The sequence below is a fragment of the Brachionichthys hirsutus genome, chromosome 8 (genome assembly GCF_040956055.1).
Source record: "Brachionichthys hirsutus isolate HB-005 chromosome 8, CSIRO-AGI_Bhir_v1, whole genome shotgun sequence".
NCBI classification, from domain to species: Eukaryota; Metazoa; Chordata; class Actinopteri; order Lophiiformes; family Brachionichthyidae; genus Brachionichthys; species Brachionichthys hirsutus.
The window spans coordinates 9,259,314-9,283,972 of record NC_090904.1 but is presented as its reverse complement, the minus strand read 5'-3'; the positions used below and the strand labels follow the sequence as shown (position 1 = coordinate 9,283,972).

At 48.3% G+C, this 24,659-nt stretch overlaps 1 protein-coding gene and 1 non-coding gene across 2 annotated transcripts in view; one reads left to right on the top strand and one right to left on the bottom strand.

Moving 5' to 3' along the window:
• Nucleotides 1-24,659, bottom strand: part of grm7 (glutamate metabotropic receptor 7) — an 85,454-nt gene that overhangs the window by 6,393 nt on the left and 54,402 nt on the right. Inside the window, exons 6-8 of the mRNA XM_068741919.1 lie at nucleotides 23,223-23,423; nucleotides 19,697-19,836; nucleotides 7,985-8,920 (exon numbers count right to left, since the gene is read on the bottom strand). Of these exons, the coding sequence (XP_068598020.1) occupies nucleotides 7,985-8,920; nucleotides 19,697-19,836; nucleotides 23,223-23,423 (1,277 nt within the window). The remainder of the gene's footprint in view (nucleotides 1-7,984; nucleotides 8,921-19,696; nucleotides 19,837-23,222; nucleotides 23,424-24,659) is intronic.
• LOC137898958 (U2 spliceosomal RNA) lies at nucleotides 4,940-5,130 on the top strand. Its single transcript, XR_011105624.1, has one exon. It is a non-coding gene; the product is annotated as a U2 spliceosomal RNA (small nuclear RNA).

Sequence of the window (24,659 nt, the reverse complement as noted above, 5' to 3'; positions counted from 1 at the left end):
AATCACCGCAGCAGCTCTTTGAAACACGTGTCTGTTTGTCGGCTGGTTTAGAAATGGTTTAGAAGTGATTCCCACAAAACTTTGAGTTTTGAGTTGCGGCACATTCTCCTGCCGAGTTTCGTGGAAATCTCGAAGCAAAACTTCCTTGGCAGAAGTAAAAATAATTGCGTGGCCTGCTGCAACGCTGCCTGTTGTGTAGCGTGTTGCTGCTGTCGGCTGACAAAGGCTCCGGTAGAAGAGAAGCACGCACGATAAAAGCAAACAAATGTCAGAGTCGGTGGGACAGCGGCGGATCCGACACAGATGGGAATACAGAGGACGATAAAACGGGAGTGGCAGAAAAAGATGAGTCAGAATGGTGAAGGTGAGACGATGACAGCGCTGAGATAGGGGAGGGGGGGGGGGGGGGGCTGAGGGAAAGCGATGGAGAGAGGAGGTGAAGACAAGAGAAAGGGGGGATGAGACATCAGAAGAAGAGTGACTGCACAGACAGTAAATGATGAATGAAAGGGGGAAGGGGCGAGGAGTGAAATACGGGGAGAGGAGAGTTTGAAAAGTTTGAGGAGGCTTTGGGCAGCAATGGAAGATTGATGGTGAAGACAGCGAGTGCCATTCATGGCAGAAACAGATGCTGGGGAGGAACAGGGGGAGCTGAGAGAGATGGATGAAGGAGGTGGGAGGATGCGAAAGGTTGGGGCGCAGGGAGAAGACGGAACGTCTCAGACGGGCGAGGAATGAGTCCATACAGAAAAGTAAAAGACAGCAGGAGGGAGGATGATGGTCGACTGAAACTAAAGTGGAAATGAGACGAGAGCAGTTTGAGGTTTTAGGGTTGTTCCTGATTGGTCAGCCCTTCCTGGATTTAGCCTTTGTACCCTGCGTCAAGTATATTTAAGCTTCTTTGTTTGCTTCCTCGGTTGTTTTTGGACTTTGGCTGGTTGACCTGAACCTGTTGCTCAATCCCACAAGCCTGCTCCAAAGCCCTCGGGTTCTTCGGCGCGTGTAGCACGGGCTTAGTGGCCAGGGCGGCGTCACGTTAGCCCCGAGTCATATGATATAACGTTAGCAGCAATGATAGGATGGAGGGACGGGCTGCACGCAAATTAGCGACACGGTAGACAAGCTAGCTCCACGAGTTGTAAACGTCAATGGTCTTTAGAGCGCTTCCTTAGCTTTGCTAAACTGAGCTAATGCTACAAGAGATGCTAACTGAGCTCGTGACAGGCGCTAATATGAACAGAACCCCCAAGCCAGGATGTGAGTCTGCTGGGGAATGCTAGTTCATCCTTATCAAACGGCCTTGGGAGGTTTCTTGGTACTTTCATGTGACTACAGTCGACTTTACTTACGGTACTACATCAGAGTTATAATCGACTTATATTCATTGAACTCGTATTCTCAGTGCTTAATGCTGCTTCCTCTTCCTGTACTGTTGGATTCCTCCTCCTGGGTATCAATCAATAAAGGTAGATCTACTCATATTGTGTCTTTAGGCTGACGGTTCTGTCTTTAAGCGCCAATTTGGCATGTCTGGTCTTTTTATTTTATTTTTTGAGTTATTGGTCCATTCATCCTTAAATCATTTCCACCCATCGGGGGTCAGGATGTTGTTGCCGAGTATTCCAGATGTTGTTTCTGCTGGCAACAGCTGATATATATTGTCTGAATAAATTGGTTTTTGGAGTTTTCAGAGAGCACTTTATCGAAGCTGATGGCATCAAAAAGAAAAGGAGAAAGTTCCCCCAGAAAAGCTCTGCAGAGTCAGCATCTGTGTTTATGGGCAGCTGAAGATGGACAGCATTAAAGTTGATTTTAGAGCGAACACAAACACCTCAGCCCAAAAAGGCCACCACATTATCTCTCTCTCTCGCTCTCTCTCTCTCTCTCTCCACCCCTTCTTTTCATCTCTACGTCTTTTAGGTCTTCATCTGTTTGCTCGTCACGCTCTCGCCACGTCGGAAACAATCTTCGTCTTGGTTTGAACGCTGTCATCATCCCGACCTTCAGCTCATCCCTTCTTCCAGCCTCGTGTTGTCGTTTCACACACTATGCAACTTTCAGGCTCAAAGGACTGAGCTATTGACAGAGCCTGCGAGGCCTTCAGATGGGCACCAACTAATAGAATGAAAAACGGCGAGTAGCAGATTGCTCATCCAGTCTGGAACGCCACCATCGGCACGGACGGATGCTTGCTTCGTTTGATTCCCACCCTACAATCCAAGAAATCAAAGTTCAGCTTCCAAATGGGCAACGAGAAAAGCGTTCGGAGAGAACAAACGTCCCCCAAGCAGCTCGTTCCGCTCCTAACTGGATCCACACCGTCCACATAGTGATCTGGATCAGCACCAAAAGGTTCTCGATTGTTCTTGGTGTCTTTATACACCTACGGTGTCCATGAAGGTTCAGAGTCAGACATCAAAGCCTTTGGTTAAGGAAAGAAGTTCACAGTTTGCGAGTTTAATATCACACCACTAATGTTCCACCATAAAAGAACCAGACCGGAACCAGAACCAGGCGGTTCTCCTGGTCAAGCTGTTGGCTCTGGCCGACCCATCGTTGCTGCTGCTTCTTTGCGGAGGCTACGTTGGCCTCTGCGCCCTGAGTCAGTGGAACACGCTTCTGTTTCCACCGCTTCCATCGAAGCCTCGCTCAGGAGGAAACGCTTCATCTGCTGCGAAACAGCAGCGCCGCCTGTCAGTTTAAACAAAGGGGAAACTGGGCACACAGACGCCGACAGCCGACGGCAGCCTCTTCAGGTGATTTATGATTTATAGGGGGGGGTTCTGCTCCGCTGGGCCCCCAAACAAGAGGTCGTGTTCTGAACCTTGGGAACAATAATAATGGAAGCTCAGGCTGGGAGCTGCATTTGATATTTGTCCTGCAGCCTGAGAGGCCAACACGCTGCACGGAACGGTGGAACGTTCCACAAATCCAGGAGAGAACCTCCAACCAAAATGTCCCGCGATAAAGCAGAAAATCGGCGATGCAGTGAAGCGAACCGCGATATCGCTGTTGTTGCATTTTAGGTTGAAAATCCTCGGAAATCCGACGCAGGTGTGCTGATAAGCAGCTCCATGCGCTCAGAAACACACGGGAAGCTTTCCACGCTGGATTAGACTCCTCCTTTCTCTTGGTTAAACCCCGCCCATGTCTCTCCACCATACCCCGGAAGGTATGTTGGCGAGACGGGGAGCAGGTCAGGGTCAAACATCCAGCTACTGTCACCACCATGTCAGACCCAGCCCCCAACAGGTTCAGAACCAGTCTAAGCCAGTCTGCTTAAAGGGCCGCAGGATAAGGCTCGAGCCCCTTAAAGGAGGCGGGACGTTTCACCTGCCCGCCGCAGAACCCGCCCGGGCCGCCGCCATTAGCGCTGCAGCAGAGAGGCCGTAAATCGCTTCTAAAACATGTCAGCTTCTAGTTTATAACAAGTTAGAGGCATCTATAAGGTTTTATGTGGAGCTCAAGCATTATGTGTGTTTATGACTGCCGCCGTAAAGAAGAGCCTCGTAACACACCGAGGGTGCGATCGGATCCGGTGACGTCATCTCACCTCCCCTTTGCGTCGTTCGCGCCGTGGCTCGTCGAAACTTAAAGCACAATTCTCTCTGTGCTAAATCCTGGATGGGACGAACGCCACCGCGTTCGCGTCAAGAAACACGCACGCACGCACGCACGCACGCACGAACGCACGCACACACACACACACACACACACACACACACACACACACACACTCACACACTCCTGTAACCCTTAGATAGAGAAAATCCCCGCCAGCCTTTATCTATCTGGGAATGGGAGCCTGTTTAGCACACAGCGGCTAATCCCTCGGGATTATTCCCCACTGCAAACCCTTCACTAAAGTCTGTTTGTGTGTTTAACTTCAAAACAAAGATTTTTGTTCTGACAAATGAAGTGTAAAAGTCAGGAAACTATAGTGACGTAACATTCCAAACGGTTTATCGGCGATGAAACGATGGTGCACCAGATTTCCCATCAGCGCTCCGAAGTGTTTGCTCCGAATATTTAACAACACACCTCCTACTCCGCCTTTTAAATCCTCCTGTACAGGGGAGACCTCTGATTGTATCTGTGTTAGTAAAACATGATGAATCAGATGGAAATATAAATCCCGGTTTAAAAGAAATTCCTGACTCACCCGGAAAATGTTCGGCAGCCAGAGTTAGATTCTATATTCAGGGCCGGAGCGAGGTAATCCCTGAGCCAGAGGGATTACTGATAAGCACGAGTATCATCCATTTAAAAGTTATGTTTGTTTCTTTGTTTGTTTAGATCTTAAGCTTTATTTTAAATACATTTTCCGTGCCGGGCTGTTCCGACCTTTGTCTCTGGCTACCTCCGCTAAAATGGTTTAAACGCAAACCTGACATGTTGGTGCTTAATTAGCAAAGGCTAGCTAGCTAGCTCATCGATGCTAAACATGCCACATGTTCAGCAGCTCCTTCCTCCCTCCTCCTCCTCTTCATCTGTATTCTTCTCTTTCTTCAGGTAATGAGGAGCAGCAGAGGCCGTGACGTCACAAACACTTTTAATGATGCATTATGTCATTAAAAGCTCGTTTTTGTTCCTCTGGAGCTGAACTACGTTCTTATAAAGTATATAAAGGATTGTCACGTCAGGTTTTGTAGGATAAAAACATTCTTACGCGTTAAAACCCCTAAAAACAAAGCATTCTGCGTCCCCATTGGTTGCGTGGATCACGTGACCAGGAAGTGTCGGCCAGACTGTGGGTAAAGTCCCATTTCTGTAAAATAACTCTCTTTCTCAGCGATACTGTGACGTTTCCTTCACGGTGCCGTGTTTTATTTGATTCACGGGACCCAGATCGGGTCCGGGTTGTGACCCGGTTCTGCGGACCGTCAGTGAGAAGGACGGGGCGGCGGAAGACTCCCCTGCCGCCCACCCTATTCCAGCTATCGCTTCTCGGCCTTTTGGCTAAGATCAAGTGTAGTATCTGTTCTTATCAGTTTAATGTCTGACACGTCCCCTACCCGGGGACCATATATTAAATTGATTTTTGGAGCAGGGAGATGGAATAGGGGCTTGCTCCGTCCACTCCACGCATCGACCTGGTATTGCAGTACCTCCAGGAACGGTGCACCCCCTTTGGTGTCCAGGAATAAAACCTTTAGGGCTGCGGCTGGAAACAGAGAGCTCTGCCTCGTCCGTGTCCCAGTGGACAACACGTTCACTGCTGACGTCATCATTCAAAACATAGATAAAAAGCCGTTCAGGGCGAACTCTGTCAGGAACACGCTAATGACGTCATCCGTGTTGCGTGGTGGCGCCACCGTGTGCTCGAATAGAATATTACATCATGTGATTGATCGGCTTGGGGCTCCTGCAATAAATCAATGAATCGATCAGAGGGAGACAGAAACAGGGGATCAATAATGGAACTATCTGTGTAGATGGTTCCAGATCTGAGCGTCTTCTGGAATGACTTCTGGATCACGCCAAAGCGACTCTGCACAGCCGGCGCCAGATCCCAAATGAGAAGGGAATATGTTTGTTTAAAACTATTTTAACTTTTATTCCTGGCGTGCATGCTAGCGCTTTTAGCTGAGAGGCTATTTGAAGGATTATAAAGGTGTAAACGACCTAATTTCACATCTGCTGGCGTCTCTTTTGCATTTTAGGACCAAACTCCTGCTGAGTTCTGAAATCCGTCCAACCACAGCAGCTCGAACCGGCCTCCTCTTCCTCCACGCCATCCGAATTCGGTGATTACAGATGATAAATGGCGCGTGGGCTCTCGCCAGCATGCGCTCTGGAGCAGATTTAGGATGCTTCCAAACGTGCCGGTTGCTATTTGACCTGCTGCTGGGTCTGGAAAAGGTGACGTGATAAACGCAAACCTCGTCAGTCAAACCTTTCCTGGAGCTACGTTTTAGTGAAAGCAGTATTTTAACACCTCTTTCGGTGCATCATTCATTTGACTTTTAAGTGTTTTCCTGACCTTGGACGTCGGCTTTTCTAACAGCCAGAAATAAATGTTGTCGTTTAATCACAAGCAGGTTTTCAGCTTTACAAAGCTGCACCTAAGATCTGCTTCGGATCAAATCCCAGCTGCACCAAACCAAACACATCACGAAGTCTCTCCAGGCCAGCAGGTGGCGCGAGTCAAGCCCGAGGAGAGAATAAAAGCGGCGTGTTCCCATCGTTTCAGCTCCTGGAGGTTCGCCACATCAGCAGCACTGACAGGCTGTCAGGCAGCTGAGAAGACGGGAGCTTACCGGCGGTCTCTGTGGCCCCGAGCAGTTTCGGTGGATACATGTGTATCCCTGTGGACGGGACACAAGTCCACCACAGGGGTTTACTCCAATCCCTGCCTCTAAAAGCCAGCAGCAAGCAGAGAGGCTTAGTCCATCAGAGTCTCGTCAAACCCCAGGGCTTCCAGCGCCGGGTCGGACTCTCACCTGGGCCGGTGATAGCACGAATGTCCTCCCGTGGGACGCGGAGAAGAGCAGAACCCTCTTAATCTGCGCCTCGGGCCCGGTTCAGAGCTCCGAAACCAAAGCTTCAGTCACTGCCTACTTCGGTATTAGAAGGATATTTGTACTTAATCAAAATGCAATTTAATTTCCCTCTGTTGGTAACGCAGGAACGGCTCAATGCGTCGAGCAAAACGTGTCAGCCTGACCCGGAACGGTTCTGGTCTTTATCGGGGTTTACCGTCCGTCTCCCGGCAGTCGGTGCGAACTGAACCGTAGAGAAAGGTACATGTTTAATGAAACGCCCTGTTTATCGATGCTGCATTTTATTTGGTGCTTCTTTCCTGTTACATTTCAGTCGGTTCAAGATCTGAAAGAGCAAAATCCAGCTGGAAGAGAAGCTAGGAAAAATGTAAAATAAAAGATGGATGCCTTTAAATAGATCTGGCTTGACTTCAGAGTGATCCCCACTGCCAGTTGTTCCACATTCCTCCGCCCTCCGTCCAGACGGTCACTGCTAACAACCGTTAAACGAGTTTTAAATAACCTTCCTCCGTGTCGTGACGATACGCGACGCGAGCCTCGGGCGACAATTAGCTAATTGTGGTCGTTTTAACGAGCCCAAAACAACAGGGTCAACTTAATCAGGGTGTGACCGCAATGAACGCACAATTTAACGCTCAGGGATGGATGCTGGTGGCGTTATTAAATCCTCACGCTGTAATTGGTTCATCAGTGCCGCTACCAACCAATATGTCTATTCTCCCAACGCCACGTTTAGCCCACAAACACATTCCGGCTGGATTCTCGCACTTGTGCAGCACAACTGCATTTTCCCGTCTTTGCCGTTTGACTGTGGATCATTGAGCTTCCCGTCGGAGCCCCCCCCCCCCCCGCATGAATGGACAGGAGATTATACTCCAGCGGCATATCAGGCTCATTTTGGAGCTATTATGCTCTTAAAATGGGACATAAAGCGACCGACGGCCATTAGGAAACGTCGTAATGCGGCTTGACGTGGGTTTTTGTGGCCTCGTGTTTGGCTGGCAGGCTGTAATTGCAGCCTAACGGGGCGTGCGCCTCAAACGGGGGGCAGGGAGACGCCTTCGTTCCCTCCGGCTATGAATGAACGTTAGGGAGTGTCGGCTGTGGAACAAAACTCACTGCACTTTTAAACATTGAGCTGAGCTGAGCTGAAGCGCCCGTCATTTTACTTCGCGTAGTTCCTGCGTTGTGACGCTACCACCTTGTTCCTCGGTCTACCTGCGCTACAGGTGGCGGCTGCTGATTGGACGGGAGACTGCTGGGTTCCCAGGTGAGTCTAAACTGACTGCAGTTGTTAATGTGATTGGTGGGTTGTCCTCCTGTGCGTATCTGTGATGAAGTGGGGCTTGTCCAAGGTGAACCCCACCTCCAACCAACCCAGGGTCACCTGGTATAGGCTCCGCCCCCATACAGGACACGAGGCTACAGGAAATGAAAGTGTGTGGCTTCCAATGCCGATCAATCATCCATTCATGCCTTACCTTTTCTGCAGACTGCGCCGTGCCGAAGAAGATGGGTATAAAAGCCAGCCAGACGATGCAGGTGGTGTACATGGTGAACCCGATGGGCTTGGCCTCGTTAAAGTTCTCCGGGACCCCGCGGGTCTTTATTGCGTAAACAGTACACGTCACCATCAACAAGATGCTGTAGCCCAACGAACAGATAATCTGAAGATCCGTGATGTCGCATTTCAGCACTCCTCGCGCTAGATCCGGGTCAAAGGTCTTCTGCTCGTCGTAGTCTATGATGGTGTTGGGCGGGTCCACCACAAACCAGATGAACACGCCCAGCAGCTGGACCGCGATCAGGCTGGAGGTAATCGCCAGCTGCGTGGTGGGGCTGATCAACCTGGGCGCCGTCACGGACTTCTTGCCCTGCTCGAAGATTCGGTAGATGCGGTTGGTTTTGGTGAGGAGGGCGGCGTAGCTTATGCACATTCCCAGACCCAGGAAGATCCTCCGGAATGAGCACACGCCCACGTCCGGCTTGGCAATCATGAGGAATGTGATGATGTAACATAAAAATATCCCGGTCAGAAGGACGTAGCTCAGCTCCCTGCCGGACGCTCGGACGATCGGCGTGTCGTTGTGGCGTACGAACGTCGCCATGACAAAGATCGTCGCGATGATCCCGAGCATGGCCAGGAAAACTGGAATCACCGCCCACGGTGAGTGCCATTCCAGCTTTGTGATGGGAATGGGCTGGCAGGACGTGCGGTTGGCGCTGGGCCTCGTGTTGTAGGCGCAGAGCCTGCAGGTGAACTCGTCGTACTTGTACTGGTAGCCGTCGCAGGGTTCACAGTGCCAGCAGCACGGCACGCCCTTCACCACCTTCTTCCTCTCGCCGCTCTTACAGGGAAGGCTGCACATCGAGGTGGGAATGTCCGGCTCCCCCCGAGGCCACTGCATGTCCTCAATCTGGGAAGAGACAATCACCGTTAGGTCTTCAGCAGCAGGTTAAAGGTGAAAACAGTCATTAAAAACACCCGGATAAAGACATCCGTTTGGTTTGTTTGGGACATGATGGACATTTTCCACTTTCTTTTCTTTTATCTTTCAGATGTCTCATGTATTTTCTCATCGTCTGATGATGTCATGATAGTAACGATGCATCATCACGTATTTCCGTGATGATGCATCGTTACTATCATGACAACAGCCGTAGCATTAGCATGTCCTGAGCCTGAGCTGGACTGGACTCTGAATACGACCAGGACAGAACCTCGTCTTCAGAGCAAAGTTCATGACATGATTTTAAAAACGAGGATAAACTAAACTTTAAATCAACTTTCCTAACTAAACTGAGGATCTATAAAACGTCGGCCCGCTGTGAAGCCAGTTCTGAGTGATGATGCTGCACAATATCGACCGCGAGGTTCTGGCCTCAGATTTACAGCTACAGTCAGATGTTCTGGAGCGTAGCGCCGCTGTTGAACAAGAGGTTTGGCTCCGGATTGTTTCTAATGCCGAGCTCCTATTGATTGACTGCCGCTAACGAGTAATGAAAAGTCCATTAGTGGCTCGTCGATATGGGTAAATCCTGGATCATGGCTCCGGTCCCACCATCCCTCTCTGGGTCCACCCTGCTCCTCGAGGAGAAAGGATGGAGACCCAGTAGAAAAGACACCGACGAAGAGCATAGATTTAACTCTAAAACCTCATTTTAGAGTTAAATGCTGCCGAAGCGGAGTTCTGAAAGTATTCAAAGCAATACATTTGCTCTGAAGTGACAAAATCTCTGCCCGTATTTGCCCAGCGCTGCCGGAGTCTACAGTCTGATCTGTTTGATGAGCAGTGTGTGTTCACACACACCTTCTCCTTCCAGCTTCACCGGACTCCTGCATCGGGATTCGGGCCGAGAGGCGATCCGGTTGGGTCTACTCACAATCGACATGAGACATGAGACCGCAAAAGTAAAATCCAGTAAAATGAGAGGATAAATGTTAAAAAATAAGCACGAATTGTTTTTTTGTTTTTTAATTCAGTCAAATCTGATTCATGTCGACGTAAATGAATATTTAATAAGATTCTGCGGTTTTACCTTCTATTCTTGTAAAGTTCTGGATAATAAATGCAGTTTCTGTGCTATCAGATCTGTGACTGCCGATACCAACCAGCAATAACTAATCAATATCCATTGATAACGGCAGCAGCAACAGGCCTGTATAGAACTAAAAGGGAGGGACTAAACAGAGGAACCGGGAATGGATCTTGGAAGACGAGCAGCAAACCCCTGAACTCAGGAGTAAAACGTGAAGCATACAAGAAGTGAAGCCGTTTCAGCAGAAACATCTTTGATATTCCCATCACCGATTCGGTTCGTGCTTCAGTTTTCCAATCACGTTCACATCCATCACGTCCACAATTTGTCCACTTCAAGCCACGCTTTTCTCTTTCCGGGCTCCTCTTGGACCTTCAGAATTATCCGACACAAATCCCCAGCGCCCCCCATTTAGCATGCACAGCGTACAGAACTCCGACTTGTAAGAAGCAGGATTTGTGCGACACAATTATTGAGCGGTAGACTCCTGCCTGATTCTGGAATAACTCATGGCTTCACAAATCCAAAAGGATTTTCAGATCGGAGGTTCAAATGGGATTGAAAATACAGCAGAGTTGGGTCGATCATTTAAAAGGAAACTCCATCCATCTCGCCGTCGTAGAGGACAGGAGGGACACGCTCAATAATTCATTCGGGTCGTTGAAGAGAGTCGCAGCTGGTAGATGGGACCGGACGAGACGGGCCCAGACAAGACGGGACCGGACAAGACGGGCCTGGACAAGGCGGCTATCTGGTCTTAAATCTTCGACTATGAGCCCCAACAAAGTTCCTTCCTCCATCAGCTATCGGGCGATGACTCATTGAGGAAGATGAAGTGTGGTGCTTCATCCTACAGGTTAATACAAAAATGTAGGAGCAGATGTTTGATTTAAATATCCGACTTTGAACAAGTCTTTTATATTCAAATAGAACCGACCTTCGTTCAACTCGCATAAATTACATTTATAGATAAACTAAAAAAGCACTCAGAGCACAAACCTCCGCCAAGGCACAAAAATAAATAAATAAATAAAGAACGCGGTAATATAAGTAAAAATTCCTGCATCCACATGGTGATCTGGATCAGCACCAAAAGGTTCTAGATTGTTCTTGGCATCTTTATAGACCAACCATGAAAAGTCAAAGTGAATCAGATTGATGTTCATATCGGACCCCTTTATGACGGTGATTCTTGGTGAGTGAATTAAATGCAGATCTTGCAAAAAAAGAAGAAAAGCCTCCATTATAAATAAATGGAAAAATCAAGATGTTTTTGTATCCAGACGGGAATCCGGATCGCGCTCAGAATTGGATCTAAATTAGACCAAGACCCTTCTTCAGATTTTTATTCATCAGGATCCATCCAGTGGTTTTTCTGTAATCCTGCTAACAATCAGATAAACATCGTCAAAAAACAGAACCTCCTAGGCCAGGGGTGGGCAAACCTTTTGACTTGCGGGCCACAATGGGTTCTAAAATTTGACAGAGGGGCCGGGCCAGGAACAGATGGATGGAGTATTTGTGTGAACTAAAAATGATATGTAAAAGCCATTACATGAAAGGATTTGGCCTTTTACAGGCAGCATTACAGGGAAAAGGTCAAATGAATGAGGTTTAATTATAATAAAACTTTATTTAATTATATAATTTGGACAAGTTCAGCGGGCCGGATTAAATAGCCCCCGGGCCATAGTTTACCCATGCCCATCCTAGGCGGAAGTAATGACGCAGTTCTGCACTTGTCCAGCAGGAGGCATGTTCACACAGGAAGGATCAATATCCAATAATACTTCACAGCAAAGGAAAACCTGCCTGAAGCCTGTGATCACTGACATTCCATAGCAGGGAAGGGACGGAGGCGTGTTCACTTCCTACTGAGCTCCTTCAGGTACGAGCTGAGGCGTGTTTACTTCCTGCTGAGCTCCTGCAGGTACGAGCTGAGGCGTGTTCACTTCCTACTGAGCTCCTGCAGGTACGAGCTGAGGCGGGTTCACTTCCTGCTGAGCTCCTGCAGGTACGAGCTGAGGCGGGTTCACTTCCTGCTGAGCTCCTGCAGGTACGAGCTGAGGCGTGTTTACTTCCTGCTGAGGCGTGTTCACTTCCTGCTGAGCTCCTGCAGGTACGAGCTGAGGCGTGTTCACTTCCTGCTGAGCTCCTGCAGGTACAAGCTGAGGCGTGTTCACTTCCTGCTGATCTCCTGCAGGTACGAGCTGAGGCGTGTTCACTTCCTGCTGATCTCCTGCAGGTACGAGCAGAGGCGTGTTCACTTCCTGCTGAGCTCCTGCAGGTACGAGCTGAGGCGTGTTCACTTCCTGCTGATCTCTGGCGGCACGCCACCAAACGAGAGTTTGGTTGATGTAAACTCTTCCTCAGGCAGGCCGTGCGCTAATTCTTTGAGCGGCGGCGCTGGGAGACTTGTGATTACAGCGGTTTGGTTTCATTCATTTGTTTTTATCTATTTATTGCTGATCCGAGCTCTGAAGCAGATTAGCGATGACATATAATCTGCTGTATTCCAGATACAGATTCCAGCAGCGCTAGTTCTTCTGCTTCACGTCGGAATAAAGTTTTTAGAGAATCTTTTTCTTCTATTTTTTTTAATCCCCTGCAGGGAAGAAAAGCGAGGAGATAAGGTGAGAGTTCTCCTGCTCCTCCTCCTCCTCCTCATCTTCCGCTCTGTCTCCGTCTATTTCCGACTTCCACCGTTCGGTTTTTCTTATCAGTCCCGGGCAGACCTTTGCTCCTTCTCCTGCCTCTGCACTGCTGTCAGACTCCGCCGCCGATAAACCGTCTGCCCACCTTGGTGTCATTGTAGGCCGCGGGTCAGGCTGGCATTTACATGGTCTGACATGAGCCTCGGCCGGAATGAATGTGCTGTCAATGGTCCAAAAACAAGCAACCCACCTGCGAGGAGGAAGAAAGGCCAGTCTGTGCTGCCTCCATAGATAATGGGGGAGGGACAGCGACTCGGTGACGTTCAATAGAGCCCTGTCACGCACATTTCACACCTCATCCTCTTCTCTCTGCCTCTTTCATTCTCAGAATAGCATCCACGGGCTCCGCCTTGCAGGCGTAGATGCCTCTATATTCAATAATGGCTCAACAACAGCAGGAATTATCCCGTGTGGGTCAAATGGGGGTTGTGTTTGATGCATGCAGGGGGGTATTTTCCGTCAACTAGCTGTTAGCTGTTTATCCATGCGCTCATTAGCTTCTTCCTACTCTCCGCGCAGCAATTCAACTGCAGCCCGCAGTTCATTATCTGACCTTCAGGGGGCCCCGGTCCCAGAGCTCCTCATGCAAACCTCAGAGGAAACGGCGATGAGTCTACGCACTGTTGCCATGGATACAATGGAGGATACATCCCGCTTCTTTTGGGCCTTGAGCCCTCCCCGGCTGACACCCACGCTATCTGGCTCTGACTCGGTTCCCTGCAGCGGCCGACTCCTCCTGTTCGTCGCTTCCCTTCTTCCAGCCTCTCTCATGCCGGAACATTCCCAACTCTGGTTCTGTCTCATGCAGCTTCTCATCCGGTCGGACGGGTTTAAAGGTCCTGCTACTTGGACTGCTGTACTGAACCCGGATCCATACCTTGTAGCACCACTGCGCCACCGTGCCGCCAAACAAACAAACAAATAAACACTTTCAAAAACGGAGGTAATAAAAGATTCCAGAAACTTTCTGGAATCTGGAATTACGTATCGATGGATCTTAATGTAATCTGGCTCCACGCCATGTGTGACGCTCCCTCCATCATTAAGCTCCGCCCGTACCTCCATCTTTCACTCTCACGAGCGCCGTTAAGGCGGAGACTGAGGATCTCCATTAAACTGATTAACTGGACGTAAAAGAACCTTTCCCTGAATGTCGGATAAGCAGCAGAGTCGAGCGACATGATATGAAGGGACACACATTACCGTCCAATCAGCTTCAACCTCTCCACGATGCATCGCCGTGCCCCGTCGCTCGTTAAAGAGTGTGTGTGGGCAGGAAACAGTGCGAGTCTGCATCAAAGACGGACCAGAACCGCTGGTCCGCAGCAGCCAGGCAGGTCCATTATGAGCCACGGTACCGTTTTCAGCAGCTGTTATTTATTTGATTGGAGCTAGACCCGGCGACATGAGGCCATCTCTCCAGTCACTAATTTGATGACCTCCAAGCAGCATCTCCAGGATGTGCACAGACCCAGCATTCCGAACAGGCCACCGGCGTTCCGGCTGGCTTCTCCTGATCTCTGGAACAGGATCTACCAGAGCTGCACAGAGCTCCACAAGAACTTCGGACCAGACCAGAATTCATTTGAGAGGAGCTTCACACCTTGATTTGACCTTTTATTGAGCTGCTTTTCTCTGTTAAGGGATTTTTATTCTTGTTTAATTGTATTTAAATGTTTTGTTTAGACGTCGGTTGCTTTGAAATGTGCTGCTTAAATAAGTTCCGTGACCTTCTGAGTTTACTTTAAAGGAAATAAAAGACTGGGAGTATTTCCCGAGAGGAAAAGCAATATTTACCCACAACAGGTGAGGAATTGCAGCTTCAGTTCTCTCTGGATTAAACCTTAACAAAAAATAATTTTAACCCTTCTTCAAAGAAATCTTACCACTGAAGAAAATTAGAATAATTATTTTCCTTCGGTGGCGTTCCCAAGAGACAGCGGTACAAGACCCGCGGGCACAGCATTGTGTCGCTAACTTAAGGTCCGGAAAACTAATTTACCTTTGAAACGAATGTTTTCTTGCTGTTCATGTAAAGTGATTAAAGCACGAGAGGGAATCTGTCTCAATAGGCTGCTTCCAGAACCAGCGGGACAGAACCAATGATCAGAACCATCTGGACAGAACCCATGATCGGAGGTGGTTTGTGTAGTTCCATGGGAACAAACAATTCTGCATTCTAACAAAAACATCACAGTAAATTAGATTTGTAAAACACTCCAAGCATTCGTGTTGGAATGATCCGTTTCCTCTTGGCGTCTCCTGGTGGTTCTAGAAGGGACTGGAAATGAAGGACTCCAGACCCCCAACTCCCAGATGTTCACCACTGCTGACCCAGAGAACCAAAAAGGAGGCTCCAGCAGCTCAGGCCCATCTGGGTCAGACCCAGGAGCAGGGAAGTTTGGATGCAGTACCATAACTGACCACTAGGGCAGACACGGCTATGATTTGGCCGTATTTGCGTTTTAAATGAGTTTCTGGGGACGGGTACTAAAGACCACACGAGACACTAAGAGCATCTTTTTTGATGCCTGTCATTGATGACCCAGCATTTATCAGAAAATGTGTGTGTGTAGTGTGTGTGTGCTTGGAAGAATTATTTTGAGGAATTAATGAATGAGGGGAATGAGAGAGAACAAAGAGTAGTAGGGGCACTTGTTGTGGACCAGGAAGTGACAAAGATTAGCAAAGGCAAAGTTAGAAAGGTGATGAAGAGGATGAAGTGGTGAGGCCAGTCATGATGGACGGCTGAGAGACAGCGGCTCTGAGGAAAAGACAGGAGGCGGAGCTGGAAGTGGCGGAGATGAAGATGCTGAGGTTGTCCTTGGGAGTGACCAGGTTGGATAGGATTAGAAATTAGACAATAAGAGGGACAGTGAAGGTCAGACGTTTTGGAGACAAGGTCAGAGAGGACAGACTTTGATGGTTTGGACATGTCCAGAGGAGAGACAGGGATTATATCGGTAGAAGGATGCTGAGGATGGAACTGCCAGGGAACAGGACTAGAGGTCGGCCCAGGAGAAGATACATGGACAGAGTGAGGGAGGACATGAGAGGGGCTGGTGTTGGGGAGGACGATGCAAGGGACAGGGTGAAGTGGAGGAGGTTGCTTTGCTGTGGCGACCCCTCAGGGGACAAGAAGAAAGTACAGTAGTAGTAGCAGTAGTAGTAGTAGTAGTAGTAGTAGTAGTAGTAGTAGTAGTAGTAGTAGTAGTAGCAGTAGCAGTAGCAGTACTAGTAGTAGCAGTAGTAGTAGTGTCTGAGATAATGTTCAGGTTGTGTGGCTGCCCATCCATTTTTGGTTATACTGGATGTGGAACAACCAAAATTCATTCATTCATTCATTCTTCAGAACTGGTTGGTGGAGGAAGCCGGTTTCATTAACCCTCCTCGCTGGTCCTGGATCAGCTATAAGGGCCATCTCTGTCACTTCCAATCTCTCCATCTGACTCGGAACACAGCCGGAAGCGCTGTGAGGGATTGCTCAGCGGAGATCAAGGTCAGATTTCATTCCTCCTAATGAGGCTGAGCACCCATCAGGATCTCTGCTCTCCATCTCTCTCCGGCTTTCAGACATGAAAGACAAGCAGCGGCAGATTCGGGAGAGGCGCCCGGAGAATTCGGAGTCATTACAGATAACGCTGCGGAAGAAGAGAGACGGTATCTTCTCCCTTCCTGACGGGTCGGGATCGCCTTTAATTGTCAAACGGATTCCGCTGGAGACTTTGATAATGGTTTCTGATATTTTTGATCTCTGGAAACAGAACCTGCAGGTGTGTTTCTGCGGCACTAACAGTCAGACCCAACCCGTTTAGAAGAAGAGGAGGGTTTGTGTAATGCGTCTTCTGCTCTGTGAGAAGATGAAGAGATGCTCTCATTGTCACCACCAGGTGTGTGTTCGCATCCCATGGACCAGTGGCCCACTCTGCATCAGCCTCCAGGTGTTAGCACAGCATTAGCTTTCAACGCTAAGCCATAATTATAGCCTCGGCTATGATTAGCTATTCGCTAGTTGAATGTAGGTTGACATTGTGCATTCGTTTCTGGACCAATCACAGGACGCTTGCATCGCCCCTCCTGCGATGTGAAGGCGGGATTATGACCAAATGAGCACTCGGAACACAGTCCAAGCCACTTTGTTTCATCACACGGAAGCCTTTTGGGATGACAAGCTGAGGACTTGTTCCAGGTTGTCAAGCCCGCAGCTTGACAAAAGTACGTAAGGATAAAATTCATGTCATATGATGATTTAAACCATGAAAAAATGAATTACTTTAGTTTTCTTGTGAATGACCGTGGTATAAGTCGGATAACGCGTTTCGAGGAGTCCATAATGAGGAATGAATGGCCTCTATAGCCCAATTAATTCCTGATAAAAGACTCGCTGAAACGTGCTCAGTGAGAAAAACATGAATTAATTTCTCTTCTATGAATGCAAATCCGAAAAAGCTCCGGAACACACTCAGTTATTATTATAGGACTGCCTGTGTGTGTGTGTGTGTTATTTGTCCTGAGGAGCTGCAGACCTTCAACAGTGTTGGACCAGGTGGTACCGGTGCAGATGACGGCGGCGCCGACCCGTCTGATTGACCCATAAAGCCACAGGAAAGCCCCGTAACAATTTAGGCTGCTGCCCCCCCCACACACACGACGCTTCTTCTTCTCCGTTAAGTGCAGCAGCTTCAAACAAATGTTCTTAATCCTCTAAACGTGCTGATTATTCTTGAGGTCCTGGATCTCAAAGCGCCTCGGAGAAACAGCGGCCGTGTTTCTCAGCGAAATCATATTAGGTCCGACTGTCACGCCTGAACATAAAGTTTCAGTAATGGCTCCCCTTTGTGATCCGCAGAGCAACACACAACGCCGCACAAAATGCACACAAAAGAGTTCTGAGGAGGGAAAGAAGCAATAATAGGACTAATAGCAACAGCGCCGCCACATCTGGCTTACCGGGGGCTATCGAGGTGAATAATTTAGTGTTTAGAAGCAGCACAGACATGGTCCGGAATACCGGAGCAGCGGAACGCCGCACATCAAACCTCAGCCGGGGTTAGAAAGCAGCCCTGCTTTAAAGTCGAAGAGGAGAGATAGTCTGAGTGACATTTAAACCATTTATGATGCATTTTCCTGCAAGAGGTTTCATCACCGGTGCATTTGTTGCTCTGCAAAGGTGGTAAAAAAAAGAGAGAATAAATAATAATAGTGGTGGGAGACTCTTGATGGCAACCATCTCTGAATCACACGTGCAGTTATGGGGCGAAAAAAGCATTACTGCAATTCACGTGAACGCAGCTACAGGTGGGAAGGTTGGAAACGGCCGTAAAGCGCCTGCCCCGATTCATCACACTCGCAAGGGGCCGCCTTTAAACGTAAGACGCAGATTTCTTACATTAAAAAGGTTTCATTACCCGGAATCCTCCGATGGCGTTTGAATTACAGAAATTCTCCACTTATTTGCGGTCAAGGTTCGTTTTAATTGATCGCCCGGTGGTGTAACTTCAGGGAGAGAGTCCGGGAAGTCAGCTCAACATGGATAAAACGTTAAACCTGGATCCGGAACGTCTGACGCATTTTTCTGTCTATTTTTCATGCCTGTGTTAAAAAAAAAGTAAGATCTGTTAGGGTTTTCCTTAACCCTCCCCGGTTCTTCTTCTCCGTGTGGGTGCGTGGTCAATAAAGAGGATTTGGGTCATGATTAAGATATTTATATAATATGCAGATCAATACAAGTTGGTTCAGATATCAGCGCTGAGGTTCGATCCTGCTCCGTGTGTGAGTCTCAGGTCCGAACAAAGGGCCGCCCTCTGCGTCCGCGTCTTTCAATGTCCATGAGTCCGGCCCCCTCCAGGTGGGGGTCCCGCCCCAGCCAATCTAAGCCCATGTTTATCTGTGTTGTGTGACATCACTGTTGTGATGCGTTCAATTGAAATCAGTCATTACAATAACAAACTAAATGTAGTGCGTTCCTAGTGGTGTCGGCATGTAATTACTTTGTGGAATCCCATCTAAATACGGAAATTCCCTACAGAACGGTTCAGTCCTGAGGTAGAGGTCCGGTTTCTTCTCTTCCACCAACACTTTAAGCGGCCAGAACCAGAACTCATTCATCCACGTCTTCTTTTCATCCTGTAGTTCTTAAATCGTGACTTCGTTCTAGAGCCTCCAAGTAGAACGTTCCTCCATTATAATGCTAGCTAAAAGCTAAGCTATGTGCGTGTAGCACTCATTGCACCTCTTTCAGAACCGCGGAGTGGCGCCCCGTCTTCTTCGGAGCTGATTTTAACTGTTATTGGTTCGCAGACCCTCCTAACGGCCTCGGTCCGGCCCGTTCATTAGATTTGCTCTGAGCCTCAGGTCTTCCAGCGGGGGGGGGGCTCTTAATTATCGCTAAAGTCCGACCGAGAAGCTTTGATGAGGCGTTCTTTTACTGTTATGCTCCCCCCCTCTGGAACCCGCCGTCCTGAGCAAACGCAACGGGCAGCAGGAACTTTTTAATCTGCACTTAGCACTTTAACACTTGTTAATTCATTTGTGTATTTTGTTGCTGTTTGCGTATTGATTGTGAAGCGTGCTGACAGGTGAAGCCTGATTATTAATGATAGCTGAAGTGTGATCCGGACGTTTGTCCCGTTCTGTGTATAAGGACACAGCGTCTCTGCTTCTGAACTGGATTCCAAGTAAAAGCTGCACAAACCAATCATGAGACGCACACGTTGAGGACGTAAACGCAGGTCACCACCTAATAAAATGTGAATCTGTGAAGTCATGACTGATGCATCTCTGACAGACGCTCATTGATCCCCTGATCGATTTCGATTTACTGACGATGATGGCGCAGCGCTCGGTGCTCTTTAATAGTTTTGTTTTGCTGTGGTTTTATGTGAAGTTTTTTCGGCACACAAACCTTTGAAACATGACACAGACTGAGCGAGCACTCACGTTGAGCTGCAGGGTCTCGGTCCACTGTCCAATCACGCGGTAGCCCGGCCCGGTGACGTTGCTCCACTGGTACTGAAACAGATCGTAGCGTCCGGGGGCGTCGCCGTTGCGGTTGAACGTCACAGACGTACCGGCGCTTCCTGCAGAGAACACATTACGTTTACGGTCAACAACCGCAAAAGCACCGTATCCACACCCGTTCGAACAAAACATGCACATCTGCACCTGTCAGAACCAAATGGCGTCCTGCCCGAACCATGCCCCGCCCACCAGCAGAATGGAGTCAGTAAAAATATTACATTTTAACATTAAAACCCATTTATGGATTCAAGAATCAGTAAAAAATACACATCAACTCTGATTCACTTTGACTTTTCATGGTTGGTGTATAAAGATACCAAGAACAATCTAGAACCTTTTGGTGCTGATCCAGATCACCATGTGGACGGCGTAGATCCAGTTAGGAGGGGAATGAGCTGCTTGGGGGAGGTTTGTGTTCTCTGAGAGCTTTTCTAGTTCTTTACATTTTCTGTTATTCTGTCTTCACCTTTCCAAAGTGTTTTTGTTGAACTCTTCTTGCACCAGCTCGATCATTCAAGGCTGTGATGTATTCACAGATATCCTGACAATTACTTTGGCTATTGCAGCAAAATACATTTGAAGGTGGCGAGAAGTTTTCACCTTCTCTTGCACATTTTACTTTTAATGTTATTTTCTCACGAGGACCAGGAAATCTGTCTGTGTAGTGATAACACGCTAAGCAGTGCGTGCGCATCATGGCGTGTTGCTCTGTGTGTGAACAGAGGCCATGCATTAGTGCAGGCGACCCGTCGGCTCCAGTAACACCACGGCGACTGGGGTTGCTCCAGTCCAACGTGTGCACAGTCGTTCCCGTCGCATTTTGTGCTTCGCCGCTGAGAGCGAGTTAAATCACCCGCAGCAGCCACGTGCAGGAAACGGAATTTCAAATAAGGCTGGTGGGCAGTTTGGGTCACAGGGGAGACCGAGAACTACATTCTGATGCTCATTAACATTGCAGAGGGTTAAAAGGTGAACCGCCAACACTTATGAAGACAATAAAATCACAGCAGGAGGCGCAACAGTCAAACAAAGACAGTAGACCGCTGTTAGTTTCTGCAGAATAAAACAAAGGAAGCTCCTACATTATTTGAAATGTGAAGCCGGATCATTCTGGAAGCAAGCTCAAACCAGTCCATTCAGCCTTTCTGTCCCAGTATAACCAGACGATGCAGGTTAAATAAGGACGTTCGTCCAGCCATCCATCCATCCGTCCATCTGTCCATCGATCCGTCCATCTGTCCATCGATCCGTCCCACTATTCGTCCATCCACCATCCATCCGTACGTCCATCCTCCCATCCGTCCATCATCCATCCATCCATCTTCTTGTGGACAACTTCAATCGTCTCTTCATCCTCCTTGCCGGTCACGGGTGTTTCTGGAGTCTGATTACGGGTGGGAGGCGGGGTCCACCCCGGACGTGTCACCAGCTCACCACGGGGCCGCAGCGTGTGAGGCGACAGCGCTAGCAGCTGCCGCCCACACCAAATGATCAATAAACTGTAATTTTATAAGAGAAGATGAGGACAAAGACTTCCAAGGCAAAAGAAGCTGGAAACAAGCCAAAGTTTTCATTCAATCTGGAAAAGACAATGAGACACAGCCCAGAGAGGAAGCACTGCTCTAACCTTTGATCCCACACAATGAGGTAATCAGTTAGCTAATGATGCTCTTCTTGTCTGCAGAAATAAAGGTTATTGTAGGAAGATAAAATCATTTTAAAAAAAACACCCAAAGGTTGCAGACACAGCTGCATCCAGGAATTTTACATCCTGCTCTCAAACTGATAATTTGCTCCTGCTCATTGCTTTCAGGGGAAACATCACCTTTATGAACATCTTCTCTCACAGGTGAGGCAGCGGCGCAGCTAGCAGGCAATAAAGAAACGTTTTAAACAAATATGAGATTCAAATCTCAAATCTTGCCCATCACAGACTGGAGGTAGGAGGCAGGACCGGTCCAACTCTCCCTCTGAATTACACCTGAGGACGAGGACAAAGACGAAGAGGATGACTCCCATCCTGGGACACGACCCCACCTGAAGAAACCAGCATCACATCTGTTTAGCGTGTTTAGCCAAAATAACATTTTATTCATTGCTGCACCTGTTGGCTGGTATTTGTGATAAACACCTAAAAAACGCAAGATTGAAAACTGAAGACCAAAACATCACATGTCCTCACATCCTGTTCACTACTTCCTGTTCACTACCTCCTATTCACTACTTCCTATTCACTAGTTCTGCCTCAAATCTGCTAACAGTGAGAAGAGACATTTTGCAGCATAAAAGTCACTGACAGAGTCCATCAGGGTTTCGTTTGGTGCCACGAGCTCCATTATTAATCCCTGCCATGGCCAGACAGCTGCTTTAGATCAATACTCGGGCTGATAGCTAACGCGGGCCAGGGAGAGCAGCCACTTGATAGAAATTGTGTTTTGTTTCCAAGTCAATATTTGGCTCATTTTTGTTTCAAGTGGCATCCAGAGAAATCTTTGTGTCCTAGATCGTTATGAATTCCTTTCTCCTTCTAGTAATAAATGCCTCGCTTCGTTCTGGCTTGACTACAAGACGTAGTATCGTAGAAGTATAATCCGTCTCTGCAGAGAGTCGTGCAGCAAACACGCACGAGGCAGATGCCGGCTGATGCTTCCTCCTTTACGTCCGTGGGATTACTTCGGCTCTGACGGCGAGAGCTTCCTCAAACACTTCCTCGGGTCATCCTAATGGATTCCCTTCAACGAGGTATAATCTACCCTTTATGTTACTCTGATAGTAACTCTGTTCCGTTTCCGTGTTAAAGGAAATAACTTTTCTCTTTTTTCTTTTCTTCTCTTCTAAATGAAAGAATAACGCATCAATCATTTATCAGGCTGTTGCATCAATATAAGGTGTCTCAAATTATTTAAATCAGGTTTGTTCCGTATAGATTTTCTTCCTTCAAGCATCATTCTGACCTAAATTCTAATTCATTTCCTCGTGGAGAAATTCCCACTTCACAATCAGAACGTATTTAACATAGACAGACATAATGCGGTCCCAGTCGGCCTTCGTTTCATGGACTTATGATGAAACATAAAACTATGAGTCATAAAAGCATAACTATATTAAAATGAGCAGGACAGTAAATATTTTAATGACGGTGGATCTGGATTTGTCCCTAAATTAAATGACGCTGCGTCTTTCACACGCACAAATCCCATTTAACGGCTCGGAAGCTGCACATCGCTAGGTGGCAGCGTGTGTCTCTACGGTCTACGCCAACGTGACACGAGCGGAAAGAGACGACGGCGAGAAGCTAAAAAAGATGCTTCAGAACTGAACTGAAGGTAAGAATGGATGATAAAAACCCGGCAGACCATGACAGAGGCCCTTTCACGACACAATCAAGACATTTATAACGCAGTTTTATTACCAGCGGCGCTTTTTATGATCAGCGGAAACTCACCGTTGAAGCCGACGCTCCGGATGTACCTCAGCAGCTTCTTCCCTCCGGCCAGGTCCATCTCGGGGCAGATTCCCGAGTTCTCCGGACACAGGTCCCTCTGCATGTTGTGCAGGGCGTGGGCCATGGCGTACACGGCGTCGATGACGAACTGGACCTTACCCTCCTGTTCGTACTTGGAGTCCAGGCCGATCCGCTCCTGACCTGAGACCACAGAGGAAGACGAACAGACAGGTCATTCTCCTTCCTCACCAATGGGATGCAACTCCTGACGGGAAGTCGTTTGGTGTACATCTTCCCCTGTAAAGCCGTCGCTGCAATAAACTGATGCTCCAGAACATTTCCCGCTGAGGCTGAACGGCACTTAACAAAGGCAGCAGGTCGGGTAAGGACCCCGGGTGTCTGGCCGTTCCTCAGCCGGATGCAAATGGCGCTCGTTTTGCCTCATATCGGCTTACGCAGCTCATTTCACAGGCAACAGGCGACGCTTTCATTTGGGAGTTTTGCTGACTCCTAGCATTAGCGCTAATTAGCCACAGCTGATCAGAGGAGCTGTGTCAGCGAAAAACAAGAAGGCTGCGTCGTGAGTCAGTAGAATACATTCCTATTTCAAACAGGACAAATAAAGACGACACGAGAGTCTCTGCGGCGCGGCGCCGTTCGGAGCCTCTGCTTCCAGTAAATTGGCTGATTTAATCTGTCTCTGCCTGTTTTATATACGAAACCCTTGATTTGAAAAGAAACCGCAGTTGAAATTCAACTCGTCAGACGATTGTAGAAAAATTCAGCTAATAACACCTTTACTTAAAAGCATCGCATTCAAGAAAAAAAGAAAACCTGAAGAACCACCCGGGTTCCTTCTGTTGCTGCTCGGGCCGCCACGGGAAGACCAGGACTCTTCCTGGACTGCCGATGGGATGGATTCTTTTCATTACATCTCAGCAAAGAGAGCAGGAAGCCTGACGAGTTGAATCTTTAATGAGAAAATATCCCTGATCTCTCGGAAGCTCCTTGTTTTATGGGCGGGACTTGATCCAGACTGGGCTCCCGGGTCCATTTTCTGACCACCTGTCCCATCTGCTCCGTGAGCAGGTCCTCATAGAAGGTCTGTCCCGTTAAGGGCCGTCCCAAACCATTAAGCCCGGAGTGGACGCCTGAGGCGCTCCGTTTCAGAGATTTAATATCGTCATGCAAACTGGAAGGGTTTAAGATGGAATGATGAGAGCGACTGGGCGGGTCCGGTTTGTGGTTCCTGCTGATTGGATGGCGCCGACTGAGGTTACATCCATGGTCACTCCTAATCCCAGTTTATGTCTCTGCTTCTGAATTAGCAGCAAGCAAAAGAATAATCCGGAATCTTTAGCGTCTCCAGCTGTTGTTGATCACATCCTATTTATCCCCGCACCTTCAGAATCTGCGGATAATCAGACGGAGTTTCCA